General features: G+C 43.6%; 1 protein-coding gene across 3 annotated transcripts in view; it reads left to right on the forward strand.

The window, feature by feature from the left end:
- Positions 1 to 18,437, forward strand: part of IFFO2 (intermediate filament family orphan 2) — a 153,058-nt gene that overhangs the window by 79,960 nt on the left and 54,661 nt on the right. For all 3 annotated transcript variants that reach the window (XM_078642516.1, XM_078642518.1, XM_078642519.1), the window contains exon 2: positions 16,966 to 17,026. In XM_078642516.1, coding sequence (XP_078498642.1) covers positions 16,966 to 17,026 — 61 coding nt within the window. The remainder of the gene's footprint in view (positions 1 to 16,965; positions 17,027 to 18,437) is intronic.

Here is an 18,437-nt window from a genome sequence, read left to right on the forward strand (position 1 = left end):
ATGCTCAACTTTAATTTATGGAAAAAACAAAATATTAAAGTAATGTTATAATTAGAAATTAGAGAGAACACAAAGTCACCAGTTACAGTTTAGTCCACTAACTAGAACTTTTCCCCTGTCATACACTGCTTATGACATCATAATTTACATAATTTATGACCTCTCAAATGACCTAATTTATTACACCGTTGAGTCATTATGACTGCATCCTATAGAGTTTGCGAACTTTAGGTAAATTAACACATTACACTTGTGCCCAATTTTCTATCACCAGTGAAGGGATAATAGACTTCAACTTTGTTTGCATTCTTGACATGTAGCATATCTGTCAAGTCACCTACATTTAGTGCAGGTTACCTTCTTTTTGCTGGTGTTCTGTTCACCTCAACTGGATACCCTCTTAAAGACTTCACATGATCTGCAATTTTATGTCAAGAGGTTGACCGGTATAGGTTTACCTCTGACAAGACACCTTCTGCCAGACCCTATGAAAAAGCTTCGACTGTACCTACTTGGGCAACTTGCACCAAACTACCAGGGAAACAGTCAGTGTATAGGGTGCACAAACTTCGCTCCTCGGAATCTGGCTCCGTGAACAATCTATGCTGAACAGAAATAAAGGCCCAGTTTGATTAAAAAAAAAACATCGTACTCATGGGGCGAACATCTAAGATCAGCTCTGGTGGAACTAGACAGCCAAGAGGAATGGGACAGTAAAATGGAGATGGTGGTGTTTAACAAAGTGTGTAATGGTGCCGCAAAAAAACTACCTTTTTAGAAGACCAAAATACAGTGGCAAAACGTCAACACTCTTGGACTGTGATAAATTCTTATGTAAAACTCAATCCGCAAGCTTATCTACCAGCACACTGCAGATTGATATTAAGAAAGAGGTACATGCTGGATCGGTTAGGAGTCATGAAACCAAGGACTTGCGACCAACATGGAAAGGGAAACACCAAAACTCAAATTCTCGACTATATGGATAGTATAATGAATCTTTATGCCACGTGATGTGTCTGTCCTAAAGTCAATGATGCTAGAAGGATGCTTTTAAAAGCAATTTTAAAAGAACTTAACATTCGTACTTGTAGGCAGACTATAACCCGCTGGACGGGGGGGGGGGGGACATCAAACATCTTAATTTGTCAAGGGGTGAAGCTTTTACCTCTGACTCACTTTTAAGGAAAACAGGGTTACAAATGAACTGGAACATTCTGCACAAACCCAGATATAATGATGCACTTTCTGTGAAATTGTTTAACTTGTATTTTACATAAGTTTTAGTATCCTGCTTTACGGTTGTAAAAAAAACAAATAAACATTTTTTTTTCATTTTAATTTCTGAATTTTTCTAAAATACACTAATCCCGTTACCGAGATGAACACAATGGCATACAACCTTAGAGCCATGCTTACAATCCTACTGTGAGTTAAACCACCACTCCTAAATTATTCAACGGCTTGCAATGCCTCAAAATCTTCAGCAAATTTCTGAAAAATAATTATCCACTCCTACTAGACCAGCAATTTAACACATTGACCAGATATTGTCAACCAAAGGTTTGGCTTTTCTCATAATTTTTTTTGCCACAGACTTTGGCTTCAACAAAGAACCTATTTTGAAGTCTCCTTTGCAACCCACATCAAGTCGGCTCAGTCTTTCTTGTTTAACATGCGGTAGGTACTGCTTGTACCCCAAACTTTAATGGTTTATAAACTTTGTACCCCATAACTTTCAACATTGAGCCACGCTTGTCTCCAGGGCTTTCCCCATTTCCATTCTATGCACCCACATGTGTACTCATACTCCATGCTTTATTCTACTATATGTCCTTTACTAACAACTTTCTTTTTTTTAATGTAAGGGCTTATGAAGTATCGTGAATAGCAGTATCAAGAATGAAGTAATTTGAGCCATCATCATTGATGTAATTTGTGATGTCAAATGATGAGTGATGCAATATGTGAGGTCATATGCTGTGCTGGACAGGGTTGCCTATTTTTTTCAGTCATGAATGTAAAATACAAACTATTTCATCAAGATTACATCCGCATTGGCAGAGCCGCAGACAGCATTGACTAAAACTGCAGGGAAAATTCCACAATGTAGACCAGCATATTTGTAGGCTGATCAAATGTTAAGAAGACTTGCCACAGGGTCAACGTAACAATTTACAAAAATAACATGAAACAATGATAGAAAAGTGACATTTTGCTATCCTCCATGGTGTCTTTCAGGACAATCACCAAGACCAAAGTTAATTCCTAGCTGATTACTCCTCAGTGTTCTTACAATAGTTTTCATAAGCAACTTGTAGCATTTTGGTAGCAACTGAGAAGTAGGACACCTGATTCTCAAGCCAGGTCTTTTCATCAAATAACGTACTTGAGTCTGAGCTGGAGAAGTGCCTTCTAAGATCAACTTCATAATGATGTATATTTGCACCACCAACGTGCAAAAATAGCTAGCCTAATTCAATCACATAGATCATTATAAAGTAGTGTACTTCAATTCAGACACATCCAGAAATAAGGCACATAGGCAGTGAAATGATGGCGGGCGCTCAACAATTAATTTGCCCATTACTGTCGGAAATCCCTAGCGTAATTCAGTTACTTGGATTTCTGTAAAGTATCAATCTCAAATTCATGCACATTTAGCAGTAGAGGGCATAAGTAATATATTCTCCCTAGGGTAGCGGGATCTCAACAATAAGCTCATTCCCAATATACTCGTCGAGTACAGAGCATGTAGCTCCATGATTTACCGCAGCACGGATAAACTTCAATATTCATATAATCTCACACATTCAAAGCATAGCACGGTGGAGGGCGATCTTAATTAAAAAATGTTAGAGTGCTTGCTGTAGCTTGGAGGCTACCTCAAAGTGCTTTTGTGGACGGAGTGTGGGAGGATAATGAGAGAGTTGAAAGAAAGGACCGATAGAGAAAAGAAAGTGATGGGGAACGACTGAAGAGGGCTTGTGACGAGTTAACTTCCCCAAAACACACATACATCACTGGCTAGTAAAACAATAGCACCTGATGGGCAGTCATTAATAGGAGCCTGCCTTGCATAGGATCAACTAGGCAACCCAAGCGCCAATGAGGACAGAAGACTCAAAGACTGATTGTTTGTACTCTAAAGCCTTCTCCCCCCCCCCACCCCCCAGAAACCCCAACGATTTTTGTTGAAACAATCTGCTTAATCCATGGTATGAGTTATAAAGGATTTGTGTGTAGTACAGAGCAATATCTTCCGATCCATGCTCCATACACTTGATGGATTCTCTGGTAGTGGGTTAACTTTATTTATTTTATTTGTTTTTCTGTGACTTGCGTAGCTCATATACTAGAGATAAACGAAGCAATTTTGAATTACCAAAATGTGAGCTGCTATTTCGTGATAATCCTTAGTAAAGATTAGAAAAACTAATGAAAACCCTGAGTAGTTTTGTTTTTAAGAGGGAAGACTGAAACTTCTTATCCTGTTCTCAGATAACCTAACCAGAACAGCCCCATTTCAACCCCATATTTTATGTCAAGCAGAAAATCGGAATAAGCTAGAATGCTATATGCTTTCTTGAAATCTTTTTTCAGATAAAAATAAAGAAATTGAGTAATGTGAAATAAATAGTCTTCTGCAAAGAAAGTCTCGGAACATAAAAGAACGGATGAAACATGCAAGACTTTACTGGGGAATCACAATGTGTTTATGTCCTCCGAGAGGAAAGGCCTATTTTTATTTGAACTATCATTTTTTTACACTAATCCAAGGTACATGTTTTCATATAATACTCTTCTCAGAATGGGCTACTATTTTAAGTTCATGATGATGCCAAATGTGCTGAACTAATCTGAGTGTGAGCACACTCTCTGGGCTCCCTTGATCCTTTTGTGAGGCGCTCTATGTAATTGTTAAATGTTCCTAACAAGAATGGTTTTAATATCTGGCGATTCTAACCAGTTAGTTTTGCCTTCTAGGTCCCTGCTAGGAATGTAGGGTAAGATACCAGAATGAGTTTCATCTGTAATTCCAAGATGTTTCTACATTTTAGACCGGCAGAAACAAACTTTCTGCGTATGGTATGTGATTATGATGCTCCAGGCCTTTTCTATGCATAGGAATTTGCAAAAAGGACTGTCTTATGGTGCTAAAATACATTGTGGGGTGTTAGTCTCTGAAAACAATGGGGGCGATACTTTTGTGTGTAGGAGATAAGATGGGGATGTAAACCATGTATGAGATGGCTGATGGAGAAAATATTCTGTGGGCGAGAGAGTGGTTGTCGAACACATTGTTTTGCTTGGGGTAAATATTAAGCTCAAACCAAGCTTCAGGAGGCCTAGTGGTACTTTGCATGACAAAATGGTTTGGTACAGTATCATGAGCGTTTGGGTGGGTGATCAGTTGTTAGCATGTAGATGGTGTTGGGATTAAGTCCTTATCCCTCCTGAGTTTGTGGTAATTTAAGGCCCGGGTTGGGATATTGTTTGTGACCAAATTACGTATCATCAAAGGGGTAGGGAGGTAGAGAGAAGATCCTTTCAGTCTCCGTACGGTAGTTCCGGGTGATTGAGAGGCAGAGCCAGCACATGCGGCAGAGTCCGAGTTAGAAGGGACACAGTATTCCTCTCTCGACAAGCCTTCATCCCCGATGAAGTATTTCTTCATCCTAAACAAGGTACAATGAAACCTTGAATTCCGAAGGATCAGGTCAATTTACCTTTTCTCTTCTCACAAAGTTTGCTTTTTCACTATTTATTCACCCCTATTGGTCCTGACGAAAGCCTAAGATCCTCTGACTACCAAAGGCTGAAACATGTTGACCTCTTTTTAGACATGAAATGCACTTGAACCCCTTACCAATTCAAAAAGTGCACCATTAATTTTTTAACCGAGTCCGAATCCAGACCTATTAAAATTGTCTGAGTCTGGCTGTCCGGATTTTTTAAGTTTTATCATCACCACAACCCCTCCCCTATTATTCACGATCACTACTGCCTTAAACCAAAGGCAAAACCTCCTGGTGGAGGGTGCACAATACAAAAATAACTCCATGATTACGCACGCACGTGTAAAATAGCGGGTACCCACTATATACCGCTGAGAAAGAACCATCCAAACTACACGTGTATGAGAGTTATATTTGGGAGATATCAGTTCCTCGACTTGTGAAACCCAAGGTTTAAGCAGGACAAGTGATCCTTTCCCCTTTTTGATTAGAAGTGTGACCAAATTACTACATGAAAGCAGTCAAAATACAATGTCCATTGGACAAGCAGGCAGCCGCTACCATTCATCTTGTTAGTCTGCTGTGCAAAATCTATTTTGGGAATCTATCTGTGGAACTGTAGGTGCAAGACACTTCTGGCAGGTAATGTTGCTTCTAGTTGTAAGAGTTACATTTTCGAACGTTCCAGTATGTATTCTGCTTAGAAGGAATACATTTAACAGTCACTGTCTTCATTGAGTGTCAGAAGATGTCTTATTTTGCACCTAAAAGCAACCTTCCCACCACCTCTCGTGAAGCCTCCTTTGCTTGCTCTCTCTCTCTCTCTCTCTCTCTCTCTCTCTCTCTCTCTCTCTCTCTCTCTCTCTCTCTCTCTCTCTCTCTCTCTCTCTCTCTCTCTCTTTCTCTCTTTCTCTCTCTTTCTCTCTCTTTCTCTCTCTTTCTCTCTCTTTCTCTCTCTCTCTCTCTCTCTTTCTCTCTCTCTCTCTCTCTCTCTCTCCTTTGCTCTGTGTCTGTCTCTCTCTCTCTCTCTTTTGCTCTGTGTCTGGCGCTCTCTCTCTCTCTCTTTTGCTCTGTGTCTGGCGCGCGCTCTCTCTCTTTTGCTCTGTGTCTGGCGCGCGCTCTCTCTCTTTTGCTCTGTGTCTGGCGCGCGCTCTCTCTCTCTCTTTTGCTCTGTGTCTGGCGCGCGCTCTCTCTCTCTCTTTTGCTCTGTGTCTGGCGCGCGCTCTCTCTCTCTCTTTTGCTCTGTGTCTGGCGCTCTCTCTCTCTTTTGCTCTGTGTCTGGCGCTCTCTCTCTCTTTTGCTCTGTGTCTGGCGCTCTCTCTCTCTTTTGCTCTGTGTCTGGCGCTCTCTCTCTCTTTTGCTCTGTGTCTGGCGCTCTCTGTGTCTGGTGCGCGCTCTCTCTTTTGCTCTGTGTCTGGTGCGCTCTCTCTCTTTTGCTCTGTGTCTGGCGCGCTCTCTCTCTTTTGCTCTGTGTCTGGCGCGCTCTCTCTCTTTTGCTCTGTGTCTGGCGCTCTCTCTCTCTCTTTTGCTCTGTGTCTGGCGCTCTCTCTCTCTCTTTTGCTCTGCCGTAAACTTTTCGCAGATGTGTTTTGACTTGAGCTACTGGTGGGGAGAAGGTGCTCCTCTGCCTCCGGGGCTCTGTTCTCCGACTCCATGCAGAATTAATTTAAGTTAATTAAAAAAAAAAAAAAGTTCGTTTACCCAGGGTCATGTGCATCCAGTAGCAGCTGCCAACTGCTACAATTAATGTCAACTTCATATATAATCTTGATTGGGTAGAAGTTTAAAACAGGTGTGTTTTAACGCCAATCGGAAGCTTTTCCAAGGCGAGTAATTATTTGAAGCTGCGGCCCGTTGAGGCCTGTTTGAAGCTTTTCCTAAGTCCTTCGTCTGAAGCAGTGATTGTTTCCAGACTGTTGGGCTCGTGGGCTCCCTGGTCTAAATTTAGCCAGACATCCACATGCAGCCTCCAATCCTGGAGTCTTCCCATGAAACATTAACTTGCGTTTCGTGGAAGTGTGTGCATTTTGCGCCGTTCTTGGTTTGTTTGGTTAAGCTGTACGGCCATGGCAGGACGGCCTTTGGAGGCTGCCTTTCTTGAGGGATCGTTCACGCCAATATCCCTTATCTGGACGCCGGGCGGTACCATCAATGCACGGTCACTGGCCACCTAAGGAAACATTTTCCTTTGCAGCTGGGAATATCCCCCGCACAGGCCGCGCTAGGCCGCCCTGCTTTAGTCCACTACTGGGCGGCCTCCTGCGCTTTGATGCCCACGCACTGCTATGCGCTGCCGTGGGCGCGCGGCCCAGGCGGGGTGGCATTCCAGAGGCTTATGAACCGGAAACTGTGACCTCTTTACTGAGGTCCCTGGCGCTGCTGCCTGATAAAGGTAGGATTCCTTCCTCTGGTGCGTCAGCACGGAGGGGGCATCGCTCTGACTGGCCAAAGCAGAGCGGCATGCTTCACCCGGGGCACCATTGGGGCAGTCGTTGACTCCGCTGGCATGAGTGTGGGCAGTGAGGGAAATCTAAGCAGAGCCCTGGTACGAAAAGCCCATGCCTCTGTCACCGCACGGAGTCTAGGGGGAGTAGTGGAGGTCTTGTGGCCACTACACAGCAATGCGCCAATCTACAGATCTCATCCCTACCTACTCTGGGTCGCCCCAGTGTCCTGGTCACGCCATTCAGCCGCAAACGTGTCTTCTGACGCAGACTTATCTCAGATACTCATTTGAAGCTTTTTCACCAATCCGAATAAAAGCACTGATGTTTGTTCTTTTGCGTGTACTTGGTTCTAACAGAAATGCATTTCTTGTGCAGTCAATTAAATTATCATAGCTACGCTCCCCTTCGACAGGACCCAACCAGTTGAATTACGGGAAGCCCAAACCATCAGTATTTCAAATCTGCGCGTGAAACGTGGTAAGGATGAGCCGTGCAGCTCCGAAAGGGATGTTCTTTTTACATAATTTTTATTTAATGTGATTGGGAAGCAGGAGAACAGTCTCACAGTTGAGAGAGGGATTCAGATACACTGGCTACTGCTTTTGAATTGGCATTCAAAGATGGCTGCAGCGTCTACCTGGGATGCAGTGGCCTAAGTGGCAGTCGGAGCCTGATAGCACTGCTTGTCCTTTGAAAAAAAAAGACGCATCGGCCCAGGAGACGCTGGCCTTGAAAAGGGGTCACCTTTTTACGAAGTTGCTTATTACAAATGCCTTATTCACAGTGAGGAAAGTCAGTGGCTGAAGTGTGCTAACTCCTTCCCCATGCTGTATGCTATAGTCAGCGGAAGCAGAATGTGATTGAGACTTCAAAACACCAAGGAAGGGCAAATGCTAACTGAAAGCTCTTGCATGGATTTTAAGGATTTAAAAAAATAATTCTTGGGTAACTCCAGATGGAAAAATGTGGCTTTGGCTCCATGACAGGCAGACATATATGTGAAGATGGTTACTAGTAATTCATGCATTTGATGCTTACATGTTGAATTTATAGGTCTTGGCTGTCGGCCTGTTGTCACACGTGTGTACTCCGCCCCCCCTCCACCCCACCATCCCCAGCTGCTGCTATAATGAGGTAGTTGTCCATCAGTGAAGTGGTTTGGGCTGCAGATAAATACAAAGAAGGCAGTTCCCACTGGCTGGTGCTTCTGAAGCATCAGTCACACCAAGAAAGAGTGTGGTAAATATTAGGTGCAGATTTAACTTGTGACCACTGGCGGCCCTTAACATTTTGAACAGATCCAAGGCATGGATTGCACACTGTTTGCTGCACACATGTAAAACCTTTATGAGTAGGTTGCCACCCGAATGCCCATCTATAGCATAGTTACTTAGGCTGTGGGTGGGTTGTTCTAAATATCAGGGGCTTACTAGATTACTGCTACTCAATACGTGAAAAACCGAAGAATATACGCAAACAGCAGTCTGAGTAATATCTGCAGGGCCATCGGGATTCCGATGTGGAAGATCACATAAGTGAGAATGGCGTCATAACACACATATTCACTCACTCATCCACCTGTACCTGCCTCTAAGTGCCTGCTTCAGACGTTTGTCTGTAACCTACATGTCCCTCATGCCTAACTATATATGCTCTATATAAGCTAACTATAACTATATAAAAGCGTGTATTGACCTGCTAAACTTGGTCTGTAGGGAATGGAAGTTTGCACGTCCTTCCTTCTGCAAGACCGGAAAGCTTGCTTTGCTACTGCCGTGCTGTATCTGTTCTTTGAGGAAGTAAAGCTTGCACTGCTGCTGCCTAATTTGTACCTGTCCTACGATGGATAAAGCTTGTACTGCTGCTTTCCAAGTTGTACCTCTCCTCTGAAAGAGGGAAGCTTTATGGTTTCTGCCCAAGGTGTACCTGTTCTATGAAGAAGTAGAGTTTACACTTCTGTTGCCCTATCTTGTGGGGGGGGGGAAGCAAACCATATTTTGAATGCACTGGCATTAAATGCCGAGAACAGTCTGAAGCTTTAGTGGGATCTGGGGCAAAACTAGTTGTGGGGCCCTGACCTAGAGACCTTGGTTTCAATCCCCATTTCACCACAGCTTGCCCAAACTGTGTGACTCTGGCAAATTACCTTCTCTGTGCCTCTTACCGTGATCATCACACTTGAAAGCATCGTGAAATAACTCAGTTCAGGATGCACACTGTCACAAATCTCTCTTGGAAAAGTTTTAATACACCGTACTGTTGCTCCATGGGCTTGTATAAAACGAACAAAACCGGCGGTGGGAATATCCTTGTGGTGACATTCCTGTATATAAATGTATATAAATGCTTTTTTAATATATTCACTAAAGTCACTTTGAGCACTTTTTTGTCACACATGTGAGCACCTGATAAGAAAATAATTATCGTTTTTGTTTAAAAATTTCTGTATTACTTTTGCATTATACTGTAATAAAATTGACCTATATGGTATTCTACCGAGACCTTTTTCCAGTTTTATGAATTAATTTCATAATCTGCAATACTTCCCTCAGGACCTCGTTGAGGCCACCAAAAACCATTGTAATCCTTACAATTTCTTTCTTGAAAGCAATCACAAGTTAAACAGCCCAGTGGGTGAGAAGCCAGCAGGAACATTTCAAATGGAAATAGGAGCAGATCCTGCTAATGGGCTTTCATTATCACTCATTGCAAATTAGGCATGTTAAGAAGAATGTTATTTATGCGATTTACCAGCTATTGCGAGCAGCATCAGTTGGACGTGCCTGAAGAGAAACAAATGAAAAAAACAATAAGCTTGCGCCTCTTTTCCCGATGGGAGCTTGTCGTGACTTTGGGTGCAGCGTCTGCCTCAAGTGCAGCACGAGCTACCGCGCGAGGGCCACCAGTGTGACTGCCTCAGGCCGGCGAACCTCCCGGGAATACGCGCCCATTTTCCCAAAGATCTTGGACCACTTGTCATTCTTTAAATTCGCAAGTGACCGCTTTTAAAACACGCCCCTGGACCATCATGTTTTTTTGTCAGATAGCTGTATTTAATTTCTGGCATAAGATTGTCCAAATGGTGACTTGTGCCCCTGTGCCTCACTTTAAGACGGGGTCTCTGAGCTCCTTTATCCAAGTGGTGATGATGCTGTTGCTGGGGGTAGCTCGCACTCCTCTGTCCCGTCCTGCGTGGTCCGTGTGAGACATGCTCCCCTCGTCCCCTCTGACAGGCATGTTGATGTGAATTCTTACATTTGCGTTATCCAATATTGTTTGACAGTTCCAGAAATTGGAAATAAAAATGATGCAGGATGCATGATACAGTTGTCTGTGTCCAGCTCTAGAAATCGAGACAGCAGTTTAGCATTCAGGGCGTGAGCAGAGACTGTGTGTACAGTGCCTCAGTGGGGGGCTAGGATGTGCAAGGCACTAATGCAAACAAGGGAAGGAGTCCATCAACCTCTAGTGCGGCAGCAAAAGACAGTCTTGGCTAGGAGGCCTTCTGGCTTGGAGCCTCGGTGCCACTGCACCTGCGGCACCAATGATGGGTACTTTTCTGAAGGATCTCTTTGCAGTGATGGAGGGGAGGTGGCCTAGACATAGAAGGATGGGGAGCCCAGATGTGGCCTGTGGATGGACTTTAATGGTGACAGATGGGTGAGGAGCGGTCATGTCCACATTCACGCTGAAAATACGGAGTGGTGGGCAGTAGAGTAGGTCAGATCGTAGTATTTGTCCTTCCCCTCAGTCCTCTGCTCTTCTTTGATCCCGGCAGTAGCCAGGCTTCCAGACTCCCCATAACCAATCACAATGCTGCAGTCATCCATGACAGCAGCATCATGATTGGTCTGAGCGCCGTGGTTCGGCGCTCAGACAGGGAGTGGGAGCCTCTTCATGTTCTCCACCACCAGGCTATGTATTACAGCCTGTGGGGGAACATTCAAAGTGTGCAGGACAGTTTGGCTAGCCCAAGACGGCTGTCCAAGCAGTCATGCTCACTTACGCGCACCAGCTGCTCCTCTCTTTGAAAGGACCCCAGCCCCTCCCGCCCCACTCTAACCTGGCTCCAGTCTGTATTTTATTTTACCTGTACAATGCTCATAGCTGCTGCTGAAGGACTATCCAATTCAATAGCCAGAAAAATTAACAAACATGGCAACAAGTATGCGAACCAAGCATGTTTAGGTGTTTTTATTGCACGAAATGCATTTGAATAAAAACCTATATTTCAGTGAACCACGAAATTTGGGGAATATTTTATGGTTCCCTATGAAATGCAGATTTCAGCATTGTAGAGACAGCCTCCAAACTACTCATCATAGCTTTACCACGGTCTGGGCTACTAGTACTATATGGAAGGGAGGACCAATTTATGTTGCAAGGATTTTTAATTATGCAGCGACACATAGCTGAGAGTATTATTTTCATCCGTTTTAGGTAGAAATACATTTTTTTTTAATCTGCAGTTTTTTGCAAATGATGTAGCAAATGCAGTAAATCCATAATTATGTGGTAAAAACGACATCCACTGAATTGCATATATCCTCTGGCCCTCACCATTGTTCCATTCTTTTATCTTGGGATTATTAAGATTTCAATAATGCAATATGACTATGAGATCGTCCTTCTCGACCTCTCTAGATTCTGTCTACAGAGAGTTCTACATAATTACAACTTGGGCAATAAAATGGCAGCTAATGGTTCAAATGCCAAAATACTCACCTTTGGCAAAATCATGTACAGGTTGAGCCTGGGGGAGCTACAAATAGAAAAAGCTGGTTCCTACAACTACCTGGGTGTATGGTTCACCACCAAAGGTGGACACAAGAAGCAAATGACACATGCCGCCGCAAAAGCTGAAGCCATCATCAATCTGAGAAAATTAAATAAATCTTTTGGAAAGCCCATCCACTGTTCCAATCAGATGGGTTCTGGCAGCTACTCTGCTCCCAACTATTACTTGCGGATAACAGGCTTACCTGGGACAGCTAGTACGTATCCTGGGCAAATACCAGATCAAGGCATATAGAAGAGTGTTTTTTTGTCTTCCTCTGTGTTTACAAAACTGCATGATAAGGCTGGAATTTGGTCTGGTGGCTCAAAGGTGGGCGAGCATGGTGTTCTTTGTAAGCTACTACCACAGGATAACCAAGATATCGCCTAACACAATAAAAGCCGCTATCCGGCCTATTTTCAGCCACAGTGGGAACTCGTGGTCACAATATTTACAACTTGCAATTGATACTCTTCAACTTGATGAGAACGTGCTAAATGGTCCGCAGCTCTCGAGCGCCATTCTCAAATACGCCCTGAAAAAACAATCTAGAAAGCTATCCAAGGAAAAGGATATGAGCAATCTTAGAAACTCAAGAGTTCCGCGAGTCGCGGAGAGGTCGTATTGTAGCACACAATTAGATTTCCTCAGGCCACAACCCTATCTGTTGAGTGCACTACGTTGAGTGCACTGCGTAAAGACTGCTCAAAACAAATCCTTTTTGCCAGGTTAATAGTCCTACAAATTAAGGAATTTAACCTAAGATGGCCATCTCTCATGGTAATAGAAAACTGCTGACTTTGCCACTATAAAAATAAATCCTTTATCTGTCTTTTGTTGTTGCCCTGCACTTCTTATACTTCACGGCGGATCATTGTTGATCGCTCACGGTGCCCAAACTAGTAACGAGGCAGTGAATTTGGTGTTCTGCATGACTGAGCCGGTGGACTTGACAAAATTTGGTAAATACATGGAAATCATGAAACTGAGATTCAAGGACATTACCATCTAGAGAATGGGTGCAATCGCTTTGTCTTGGACACCTGCTCAGCTGATTATGAAATGTTTTAAGTAGCTAAAAACTCATAGATTTAAGGGGCGTCTGCTTTTAGAGATATTTATTTGCACTTATTTTTTCTTTTAAACTGCTATTACGCAGTAGCAGCCCATGCAGATCAGAGTGGTGCGGCAGTAGTGCCGGGGGGGGGGGGGGGGGGCGGTGGGGATTTCGGCAGACAACAAAGAGGTAAAATTATTTAATTTTCCCTTGTGGTAGTCTGTTTAATCCCCCGCTCCAACCCAGCCCCACTGCTCTTACCTGCACGGAACGCTCCTAATATTACATATTGATCTTAGCTCTCCTAGAATTTATTACGAGCACCCAGTTTCTCACTTTTTATAGATTTAAAAAAAAATAAAACATTTTAATGGGTTTTATGCATAATTTTCTTATCTATATTATAAAGATTTTTATTAATCATACAATAAAGATTACCTAACATTCTATTATCAATAGTTTAGTCATTAAAGGTAAACCTAAATATTCCAGTTGTATGTTTTGTCCATTGATGGCTCCAATTTGAAAAAACACAGTTTTCTGTGTAACTACCCCAGGATAAACATGTAATGTAAAAAATATATATAATTGTAGCGTATAATATGGCCTTTCTTTGCCATCTCACATTTCTGGTGGAATTTATAAACCAATTCGTCTTTGGCCTCCTAGACCCCTCTTAATTACTGGTTTAATGACCCCCTGTTAGGCCCTCACTCAAGTGAGCTCACTGAGCTTCTTACAAATTTGAACTTTTCACAAGTACCCTCGCCAACCCACTGTAAAGGACATATCTTGGACCAGATCTGGTCCAAATTCTCCTTAACCACAATCCCGGCAACTACTCCTTGCCTTTGGTCGTACCACTTTCTTCTCAAATTTAAGATGACCTGCTTCCCCATCAAGCCAACTGACTCTCCAGCCGGTAGTAGAGCAAGGAAATGGAATACATTAGATAAATCAGAGTTTCTAAATACATTGGCTAACACTGTTCCACTTCCGCACCCTGACATCAATTCATCCGAATCCAACCTTGCAGGTTGGCTTCAAGCAGCAAGTGACATTCATGCACCTTATAAGGAAATCAAGTTGGCTCGGCGCGCAGACGCCCAACGATGGTTCTCGCAAGAATTAAAAATAAAGAAACTGTCCTTGCGCCAATTAGAGCGACAGTGGCGGCGTAGCTATTCCCCTGACCTAAAATCCAGATTTATCACGGCCAGGAAAGATTAAATGAAGGCCATTATCTCCACAAAAGCTGCTTATTTTTCCTCTCGCATCCTCAACTCATCAGATGGATCTAAGGACATCTTCTCAATTCTGAATGAGCTGACTAATTTAGACAGTGTCCGTCCTAGTGTGACTCCAACCCAGACCTTTTGCGATGCACTTAATGATTATTTTATCGATAAAATTGCGGACATCAAAGAGTATACTGAAATCCCTCATTAAAACCTCCTCTGAAACTCACACTACTACCAACACTGCCCTACTTAATAGCTTCCCCACTATTACCCCAGAGCAATTCCAGGAGTTGCTGGTAAGAGTTAAATCTGGTGCCCCCTCTGACAAATGTCCCCCTCACATTCTTAAAGAGTGCCTCTCTGCTCTTCCGATTCTGGCCTACACTCTGTTGAATGACTCCCTTACCTCGGGTCTAGTACCCCTTGCATTTAAGGAAGCGACGGTCATACCACTCCTGAAGAAACGCGGGGCTGATCCAACTTGCATGGCAAATTATCGCCCTATATCCCTGCTTTCCTTCTTAGCAAAAGTAATGGAGGCCCACGTCGCGAGATGCCTGTCCAACTTTTTGGAGGGCTCAAACTGCTTAGATCCTCATCAGGCAGGATTTCGTCCTGCCCACTCAACAGAGGCAGTGGTAGTTACGGTTCTAAACACTCTCCGGGACTGCGCTGACAGACGTTCCCCCCCCCCCCAGGCCTTGGTGCTGCTAGATCTGTCGGCCGTGTTTGACACGGTCAACCATAACATCCTGATCGACCGTGTCAACCGGGCCGGCATTAGGGGCACAGCTGCCTCCTGGCTGAAGTCCTTCTTGGAGAACCGATTCCAGGCAGTTCGTCTTGGAGATCTGGCCGGAACTAAACAGACCATCATATGCAGAGTCCCACAGGGCTCCTCGTTGTCACCCCACCTGTTTAATCTCTATATTCTTCCTCTAATCCAAGCCTTAAGAGATAAACAGGTGAGGGTGTTCAACTATGCAGACGACCTGCAATTGCTCTTCACCATCGACAATTCTGAATCCTCTATCTCCCATTTTCAGTCCACTATGAGGTTCATCCAAGCATGGATGAACCAAAATCATTTCAAATTAAACCCTGGAAAAACCGAGCTGCTGCTCACAGGAGAAAGCGCTAAACTCTGGGGCCCACATTATTGGCCATCTGATTTGGGGTAAGTCCCAATCCCCTCCTCTTCAGCAAAGACACTCGGAGTCACCCTGAATAGTGATCTCTCACTAAAAACGCAAGTGGGTCAGGTGGTCTTCAAGAGCTTCTTCCAGCTCAGGAAAATCCGGAAGGTGCGACGCTTTTTCACCCCAGAGGCCATCATCCAGGTGGTGATCGCCACTGTGCTCTCCCACCTGGATTATGCAAACTCCATCTACTTAGGCCTACCTCTCTATTTGCTAAGATGGTGCAGACCTATGCGGCTAGACTGATTACGGCGCAACCTAGATGGCAATCAGCAACTCCCATGCTTAAGAACCTCCACTGGCTCCCCATGGCCCAACGTTGCTCCTTCAAAACCGGCTGTATGATTTTTAAATCCCTTCTCTGCAAAAGCCCTAAATTTATTGATAAACTCCTCACCAGGCACATTCCCTCCCGCAATCTGCGTTCAGCCCATCTAGCCCTCCTCCAGATACCTGCTTTTAAACGTAAGCGTGCTGGAGGTTGCAGATTTGCTTTTTTGGCACCTCGTCTGTGGAACACCTTCCCCCTTGAGATCCGGACTTGTCCGGATCTCATGTTATTTAGGAAAGCATTAAAATCCTGCTCTTCAGACAAGCATACCAATAACCCCAGCATATTTCACTACCTCAGGCTTCGCTCTCTGTCTTTTATCAGCGCCAGGAAACCAATTGGTGGCAGTGCGCTTAACAAATTATTTTTAACATAACATAACATGGCAATAATGGACCATAGTATAAGGCTGCCCGTTATGTAAACTATATATTTTGGCTATGCCAGTGAAAATAAATGTGGGCCAATAAAAATGTTGGTTCCAGGGTACTAATAAATACAGGTTCAGTCATCTCTTGCTGCAGAGTGGAGGGCAAGGCCCATGTTTTTATTATAGAAGAGCTTCATCTTTTCTGTAACAGGATAATCTCATAGAACTTCACTCCGTCGCACTCTGGTCCTCTTCAGTGACGTTGTCCACGCTCTGCTTAAATACATGTTCTATAACTAATGCACATGAAAGAACAGCATGGCATAAACTATTCATGCAGATTCGCTCTGTGTAATGCACTATTTATTACCACTGTTGAGGGAGAGGAGGAGCCATGATACCTGTCCACTCCCTCAATAGTGATAATAAATAGCGTACATCTTTGACAGTTTATGCCATGGTCATTTTTCATGTCTTTTTAACAAATAGATGTTGAACCAAAACTAGGATGCAAGGGGCTATATTTGTGAAGTATGTGGCCATTACAATTGTTTAATTGTGATATATAGTTGCAATATGCATTTTGCGAGGCAGTAATCAGTGTTGCTCTAATATCCCGTTCACTCTACTGTGGTAATACACCATAGTTACCAGGTGTGTTAAATTTGTACAGAGGCTCTAAATAACATATTAATGGCCACATTTCTTTTCACAGTCGCCATTTAAATGCTACCAAATCGCAGATTGTTTCAGTAGATCACTATAAGATCTTCTAATGACTCTGCTGGTGTTTGTTCGTTCCAGGTGGGAAGAGGAGCTGGCCAAGAGGACCAGCCTGGAGGCCATGGTCGAGACGCTGCAGGAGGTAAGAGAGCTCGAGAACTGGCCTGCATATCTCTTGAATCCCCAACCTTCAGCCTGGGCAGAAGAGCACTGAGCCACCAACATTTATCTGTGTTTGGGTTGGAGTTTTGTTGCATATGTTGGCTCTTATTCTAGCACTAGTTGTAATACCCTGTTCGATTATTTTCGTGCTGGTGTTTTATACATGGCTCGTATAATGGTACCACAAACAATCATATTTTGACTTGACTTGTGTTTGTTGAAATGGCGCGTACATACCAATGATGATAAATAAGCATCATTGCATGTTACTCAGGCCATTAACACTAGTTAAGGCCTTCTGCTAAGGCTCTTCGCGTATATGAATTGCTCATTCCAGTTATGGTCTGGAAACTAGAGGGAAAGGACGTGCCACATAGAGAGGGGAAGAGCAGTTAACACTTGTGCCTTTATGTTGCAGGGCCAGTTGGCAGCTGCCTCTTGATGAGGAGGGGCATCTATCTCACTTTTAGGTGTAAAGGTCACAAAGAGGTGTTTGGGTCAGCAAAGCTGAACCTTTGAGAGGCAAAGCTTTTTGTTTTAAAATGTCCAGCAGCTGTTGAAGCCCAGTGCTACCGCTGTGACGTCACTCCACTGTACTTTGACGGTGGTTGTAAACTGCTGGGGTGGCATTCCAGTGTTCAGTTGTACATTCCACATGCGACTGCAGGTCTCAGCACATTCACAGAATTCCATACTCAACGTAGTAACGTTAGGAGAGTGTGAAATTGGCATAAAAATGTAGCTTTTAGCACAAAACGTGATACGTTGGTATCTCGCCTGTTTTTTCCCACACAGGGAAATACTGTACGTTAAACAGAAAGGCTGTGTGAAATAACTTACTAACTACCTGTATTTGTAGAAATGCACTTACACCCAAATCTTGGGTTCCTTGGCCCTGAAATAATAGGTGTTTAATTGAATGAGACTGGTTTGAGTAGAAAATATGTTTTTGGTCGCTATTTTCTGCACTAACCAGCCTTCCAAGAGCATAAATTATGAATAATCATGTAGTGCAAAATGTTGAAAAATGTAATGAAATGTGGCGTTTTCGCTAGCGTGATCCACATTTCGCCAAGGATTCAATATTACCCTCGCGGCCTGATTTGTGTGAAAGTCATAAGATTTCCCCCTGCCAAGGATATTGACCATTTAAAACCTCTCCTGCAATAATGGGCCCAAGCCAAAGGAGTTTGCCACGCAAAGCGAAAGGGCAATTAACTACAATGCATAGTGACACATAGCTGTTAAGTCCTTAGGGTCAGCCACACCGAGGTGGGGGGGGGTCGTTGCTTTCTGCCCTTCACTACAAATGATGGGCTCGACAGTTGTTTGTATTGCTTCTGTACAGGCAGGTGAAGGCCAGCATGGGAGATGGACCTTTTTCTCCTCTT

The sequence above is a fragment of the Lissotriton helveticus genome, chromosome 5_1, assembly GCF_964261635.1.
Source record: "Lissotriton helveticus chromosome 5_1, aLisHel1.1, whole genome shotgun sequence".
NCBI classification, from domain to species: Eukaryota; Metazoa; Chordata; class Amphibia; order Caudata; family Salamandridae; genus Lissotriton; species Lissotriton helveticus.